The following is a 7,288-nucleotide window of genomic DNA, read 5'->3' on the forward strand; positions in this document are numbered from 1 at the left end:
ATTTATGTTGAGCTTTTATGAACTCATTTAATTTGGGGTTGACACGTGGGACTTAGATTACAAAGTATACCATTCATATTAGTTGGAATGCGAAAAGCATAGGAGTGAAAGGCATGGGTTCAGCCATCCTGGGTGTCTTAGTCAGCTCAGGCTGCTGTAACAAAATACCACACACTGGGTGGCTTTAAACAGCAAACATTTATTTCTCATAGTTCTGGAGGCAGGGAAGTCCAAAATCAGAGTGCCAGCAGGGTTGAGTTTTGGTGAGGGCCCTCTTTCTGGCTTGCAAGCGCCACCTTCTTGCTACATGCTTGTTCAGTGGAGGCAAAAAGCTCTGCTATGTCTTCTTCCTCTTATAATAACACTAACCCCATGGTGGGGGGGCTATCCCCTCATGAATTAATTCAAACCTAACTACCCCCCCCACAAAGGCCTACCTCCTAATACCATCGCATTGGGAGTTAGGACTTCAATATATGAATTTGTGTACATAAACGTGTAGATCATAAAACTGGGATAGTTATGTGTTTTGCCACTTATTACCTGGGTGACCTTGGTCATGACACTTAACCTTACAGTTTTCTTATCTGTAAAATGGGAGCATTCATTCATAATCTCATTCTCCGGTAAGGATGGACCAGGGATATTGTTTTTAAAGTGTTTGCTGAAGTGCCTATTAATTTAGGTAGTTATCATTAGGACTCTTTTACAAGTACAAAGTGTCAGTCTTTATAACCCTTCGGTATAGTGGTGATCGGTTGTGTTGGAAGTGGAGGCTCTCAATTGGACACAATGGAGTGTGAAATTATTACCTGTGCCAGGAAGAACACCCAATTGGAAAGATAATTCGTCAGTATTGAATCATCTACATGTGATGGATTTTGAAAAGGTTCAGGGATACCCTGCTAATGGGCAGCAGGTAGACCAAATTCATGGACTTTGTTTCAGTGGCATTATACTCTAACCCCAGATGAAACTACAGAAGTGCTAGAATCTGAGACCTGATGCAAACTTTTAACTTAGTATCCCTTGGCATCCAAGATTGGAGGGAATGGACAGGCTTCAGATGTATCCATGGCAATGGACCTTATCTGCAGAGAAGCCTAGAGTGTCCTCAAATTCTCAAAGGGATCTCCGATTCTATAAATTATAAAGGTCTTGGACCATGAAGAAACAGTGTGTTTCACTTAACTAAATTTACTTTGTCCCCTATTTTTGGATGAGAAACTTCTATTTCTCTTCCCTAAGAAAAGATTAAATTCTTTTGAAATTCTCAAGATCTAAAATTTGATAAACTAATATATGTTTTTGGGTGGGTGAGGAAAGGGAGTTTTAAATTAAGGAACAGAAAAAAAGCTATCAATAAATTAAAAAATATTGAAGGAATGAGAAGCCGCAGTCTTTTTTTCTTAAATATCACAATGTAACCTGAATATTACCAGCTCACCAACCAGTGGGCATGGATGAAAAACATTAATAAGGCCCGAACTGAGCTTCCTTACAGCCCTCTCTACCATGTGTGAGGACCTCAGCTCATTTTCAGTTTTTTGGCAAAGTCATGAGATTCTCATTTGTACTCAGGACTAAGTCCACACATGTCCTAGTTTTGTATCATTACTCAAGTCCATTGCTACTAGCCACCATATTACTGTTCTTTAGTGTAGCTACTGGGGCCGGGCTCTTCGGTGGGAATGTTGCTTCCTGGCATGTCTGTTCCATGACTGCCCTGAGATTCCTGCCAGCGTCACCCTGTGCTGTGCAGACACTGGGGACCTGCTCTTCTCTCTAAGTAGCAATTTGGTACCTAGTATACAGCATGACTTAGAGTCTTTCATCGTTACGCTTTAGTTTTGCTCATAATTCCTGCTTCTCTATAGGTAGCCCCTGAGAGTTGGGATGGATAGCAGATACTTTTTATCCTTCTGTTCCATATCACTCTCTTCTCTATTCCCGATGAGCATGAAAACGCTCCGTGCCTTGTTTTTGTGTATGTGTTTGAGGGTGAGGTAGGGGATAAGTCCTGCGTAGTGAGTGACACATGCAAATAAATCTGTGGGGTTAGGGATTTGAAGAAGTTATGCTCAGCTTAGATATTTCAATCATTTTTACAAATTGATTGATTGATTGATTGATTTTTAAAAGTGGGCTCTGCACCCAACATGGGGCTTGAACTTAGGACCCTGAGGACAAGAGTCATGTGCTCTACCACTTGAGCCAGCTAGGTGCCCCCACTTTTCTTTTTTTTTTTTTTTTAAGATTTATTTTAGAGAGAGAGAGCGCACGCACATGCGAGAGAGAAAGAGAACTCGAGTGCATGAGGTCGGGGCGGGGGAGGAAGAAGGAGAGGGAGAGAAGCAGATTCTCTGCTAAGTGTGGAGCCTGATGTGGGGCTTGATCCCACAACCCCAAGATCATGACCCAAGCAGGAATTTAAGTGTCAACGTCAATTTAAGTGTAACGCCCAACCGACTGAGCCACCCAGGTGCCCCACCCTCCACTTTTTACTATTAGTAATAATAAACCTTTTATCCACTTAGAATACTTCACTTTTATTCGCTTAGAATACTTCAGGCTGCAAGTAACAGTATTTAATTTACAGTGTCTTAAGCAATAGTGACACTAGTATCTTCTGCTTCATAATATGCTCTGGTTGAATGTCCAGTGTAAGATGGTTTTATTTACTAGTGTATCCCCAAAGCTTGAAACATCCAGCAATAGTAAGAGCTCAATAAATATTCAGTGAGTGAACAAATGAATGTCTGTGCAATTCTCCTGTCTTTTTCCCTCACAAGCACAAGATGGCTGTAGCTGCTATAAGCATCATGTTGTCACATAGCAATGACAAAAAGCAAGAATAAAGGGTTTTGGGAGGAAAGACTCTATCCACATGTACTTTTCCTAGCAGGAGGAAAATCTCCAAGAAGTCCTGAGCAAACTTCGTATGTTTCAATGCCTAGAAACAGATTACCAGCACACCCCTGGACCAATCACTGTAAGAGAGGTATGGGATTGTCATACTTAAGCCAGTCTTGATTTCATCTGATGATGCTGAGCACTTTACAACCGAAGCAAAATTGGTAGCCAGAAAGGAGTCAACCTCTGTTGGGTTGTTAACCAACAGTGTCTGCCACACTCTTTCTGACATTCCTAAACCCAGTTTTTATATTTGTTCCATTTCCTCACTTGTAGCACACGTTTGTCACTGGAATAAAGTCATTTGATCACGTCCTCATTTTTAAATCTTCCACTCGATAGGAATGGCAAGAATATCTGGTCTCTATAGGATTTAAATGAAGAAAAAGCCCAGCAGTCCAGAGCCTTATTAACCTTAGAATTAGAATTTAGCAAGCGTCTCTAGGTTGGCCTCCATGCCTCCAGCCTCTTATGCTAATCCACCTGCTTCACACCCAACTGCATAATAATTCAGATTCCAGAAATGATAGCTTAATTTTTCTGCCCAAGAATTTCTGCTAGTTCCCACCACGCCTCATAGGTAAACTCCTTAGTATCACAAACAACGCTCTTCTCAGTCTTGACTCACCCTCTCTTTCCAGCATTATCCTTAGGTGCTGGTTCTTATACACCCCAGCTTAACCTTGCCATGACAGGCATTCTCACACATTTGTGCTTTCCCTCCTTCTGGAGAATCTTCCCCACTTTGTCTGCCTGGTTCTCCATTTATGAGCTTTCCTTGATGGCTCCAGGAGTCACAGGGGCAAGTATCTGTGGTTGTCAGGTAAATGAATGAGGTAGGGCAGGTATAAGGGGAAAAAGTGATATTGGTGATTGACCTCAGTATCTTGGAGAGAATTGGAGGTCCTGGAGACAGGCAGACTGGAGAACATGTGCTAAAGAAGGGCATTCACTACTCACCTTCAGCAAATTGTTGCCATCATGGAACATGGGCCCGTCATTGCCAAATATTCTGACTATTCCAGAGAAGCCAGGAATCATCATTTTATGGGAAATCTCCCAATTTTATGTATTTAGAGTTTTGATATTTCAGAATATTGTAGGCCCGAACCAAAAACAAGCAATAGAGTGAACTACCAGTTTTCCATCTCTGCCTTAGTCGTGCCCTTCTTGGAGCAACCATAGTATTAGATTGAACCACAGGAAATTGCTGAGGGGCAGTTTCATAGGCTTCAATTTGATACTCTGATCTTCCCAACAGTACAGCATGTAAAACACTGGAGAATGATTATTTGAGAATGGCTTGAGTTGTTTCATAAACCTCGGGTGCAGGATATCAGACTTCTTTAAATTTTTGAAATAAAATTAATTTTGGCTTTTCCTTCCCAGAGTCTGCCCCAACTAGCATTGGTATGTATGACATACAGTGTCATTTAGTTTTTCCTCTTTCATCCCCTTCGCTTTCCTGTGGAGGAAAACACTCCAAATTTGCCTAATCTATAGTGTGGGACAAGTCCTGTGATGCTCTGGTCCATTCAGAAGCAGACAGCTCTTTTGCTCTAAGCATATTCTTTCTCTCTGTCCTATTCAGTACCTGGGACATGGCTGTGGCTTTCAAGGACCCAGTAAGGAGACATTCCGTTTTGTGTAAGAGTGGAAAGAAGGACCTCACACTGGTAGAACCCTACTCTCTCTCCTCATAGTCTTGGGGAGTCCAGCTCTCCCCCAGGTTGGGCCACTCCCCTCTCCTTCAAACTTTGGAGCACTTTCCTTCTCGATCTAAATTTTTGTATCACAGGGCCAGGATTTTGAAAAGCAAAGAAGGAAGAGGAAGGCTAGTCTTTACGGGTAGAAACTCACATCCAAGTTTTGAGCCTTCAGTCAAGAAGATACTACACAGTTTCAAGTTGCCTCTTCCATTTTCATACAGCACTAGGATATCAATAAATCATGGTGCTACCTTTATTTACGCAAAACTCTCCCCGACTTACATTGTATAGCTCACACACTTAGCAGGGTGTCTGGCACATAGCAGACGCCCCAAAATTGATCAGAGAATTAGCCTAAATACACCAGTTTTATACTGAGAAAGAAAGGGGTGGAGAATGGGAAGGAGAGAGAAACAGAGTAGAGAAAGAGTTTAGAGGAGGAGGAAAAGCAGGAGGGAGAGAAATGAATAATCACTGAGTACTGACCGGGTTATTTCTTGTTAATGTCTTGCATTTCTTGTTACTGCAATTAATCCCCCCCTCCCCAAATGAGCACACAGGCATTTTCATCTGCATTTTATGTGACAGGAACCTGAAGCTGAGTGAGAGGTTGTAAGTTACCCAACATCATGGAGCTTCTTAGTTGCTGAGTTGGGATTAGACCAATACATCTCTCACTCCATGTCCTGCCAAGTACACACCTGTACCAAATATTCCCGACTAATCTGGTGATCCTTGGGACTCTAGTGAAAGCTGCCTGCATTTGATGAGTTCAAAATAATATAAAATATCCTCCTATTGTCTGGCTTGGGGTCACCACGGAGTAAAATGCAGGGAGGTGGAATCCAACCCCGAGGGCTGGTTTCCACAGTGGCCAAATGTGATCTGGCACAGCGCGACTTCTACTTTATTGTCTCTGGGAGAAGTTCCGTGCCCTCAGTTATTCAAGTTCTGTGCTTTCTTTTGTTTGTTTGTTTGTTTGGCATATTTGTTGTTTCTCAATGTGAAAATGTCCTTAATTTGTTAATGTAGCAAACAAATTTCAACTCTGATTGCTATGGAAAAGAGCAGAAGATAATCTGCTTTGCAATGAACTTTAAAGTTCAACTGCACACAGGCAACATGCTATATATGAAAAAATTACTAACCGAACTACAGGTATTAAATACTGAAAATAAATAAATAACAGTTTATTATAATTTATTTTATTTAACAATCTAGGAAGTTCGCAGCCATTAGCAGTTCTAGTGCAATTTCAGGTGCAATTGGGAATTCAGGAATCTCTGTGGAGCTGTTAGTGTAGCGAACCTTGTAGGCAAAAAACATGCATAATTTTGATAGCACATGTGAAGGGATCTCTCTAAAATTGACTTCATTAGTTTCCTTCTGAGCAAACTGACCTGGGCCACTCAACATGGCTTTTATTGTTCCAGATGTTAGTGCATGTTCTCTTTTTACAATAAATTCATGACCATCCGAAGATATCAATTTGACATACATGGCATCAGGGCCTTCACACCCACCATAGGTTTTCTCCTCTCCATCCATTATATTCTTATGAAATTCTACTTTACTTCTATAGGAACTTTGGTAGTTTCCTGGTGAGGCAGGGACTCTGTCCTGTTTTCTTCTTCTTTTTTTTAAATTTAAAATCAATTTAATGAACACCTAGTATATTATTAGTTTCATAGGCAGAGTTTAGTGATTAATCAGCTGCTTATAACATCAAGTGTCCTCCTTAATGCCCATCACCCAGTTACCCCCTACCCCCCACCCCCTTCCAGCAACCCTCAGTTTGTTTCCTATAGTTAAGAGTCTCTTATGATTTGTCTCCTAGTTCTGTGCATTCTAATGGCTCTGAACACCCTTTTCTAAAGGAAAGTGCTCCCTAGCTACTCCGTAATAACCTTTTTCTGATATGAGGCCTTTAACAAATGCCAGTCGTTTTTTCATTGTAAGCTCCTAAGAGGACTAAGCATCAGGACACTCATGCTGTCCATGAAAAATTACATGTGATTATTCCTCTAGCTGAGAAAGAGTGCCTTGTGTCCCTAGAATGTAAAGCTGAATGTTACAGATGGACAAGAGCTTGTGGGGTTCCACACCACTCAGGGGACAGTTTGTTCCTTTCCTTTGCACTTTCTTTATTTTCAGTGCCTCCTGATGTCTCTGCATCTACAGAAACTCCTTTAAAGATTGCCTACTCCAGCTAAGGCAATGCTCTGTGTCTAAAAGTCTCTGATTAATTTCAGTCCAATAATGGTAGGATTTATTTTCCATAGAACCCAGATTAAGGAGATTGATTTGACACATTACTGGCATATAAATAGAATATCAGTTCAGTGTTGAAAAAGAAAACCAAAACTGGTGGCATCACAATTCTGGACTTCAAGCTCTATTACAAAGCTGTCATCATCAAGAGAGTATGGTACTGGCACAAAAACAGACACATAGATCAATGGAACAGAATAGAGAGCCCAGAAATAGACCCTCAACTCTATGGTCAGCTAATCTGTGACAAAGCAGGAAAGAAGAGCCAGTTGGAAAAAAGACAGTCTCTTCAACAAACAGTATTGGGAAATTTGGACAGGTATATACAGAAGAATGAAACTGGACCATTTCCTTTCACCATACACAGAAATAGACTCAAAATGGATGAAAGACCT

General features: G+C 41.1%; 1 protein-coding gene across 1 annotated transcript; it reads right to left on the reverse strand.

Moving 5' to 3' along the window:
- Window positions 1-5,805: 5,805 nt before the first annotated feature.
- On the reverse strand, window positions 5,806-6,185 carry LOC116873095 (elongin-C-like). Its single transcript, XM_032866733.1, has one exon. It carries the CDS (start codon window positions 6,168-6,170, stop codon window positions 5,832-5,834), a length of 339 nt encoding a protein of 112 aa, XP_032722624.1. The 5' UTR covers window positions 6,171-6,185; the 3' UTR covers window positions 5,806-5,831.
- Between the last annotated feature and the right edge of the window lie 1,103 nt (window positions 6,186-7,288).

Source organism: Lontra canadensis, unplaced genomic scaffold (assembly GCF_010015895.1).
Source record: "Lontra canadensis isolate GAN:19392208 unplaced genomic scaffold, GSC_riverotter_1.0 scaffold31, whole genome shotgun sequence".
Classification (NCBI taxonomy): Eukaryota; Metazoa; Chordata; class Mammalia; order Carnivora; family Mustelidae; genus Lontra; species Lontra canadensis.

Excerpts from the sequence above, each read along its gene's own strand:
- LOC116873095 (XM_032866733.1), bottom strand. The coding sequence starts at position 6,170 with ATGGATGGAGAGGAGAAAACCTATGGTGGGTGTGAAGGCCCTGATGCC.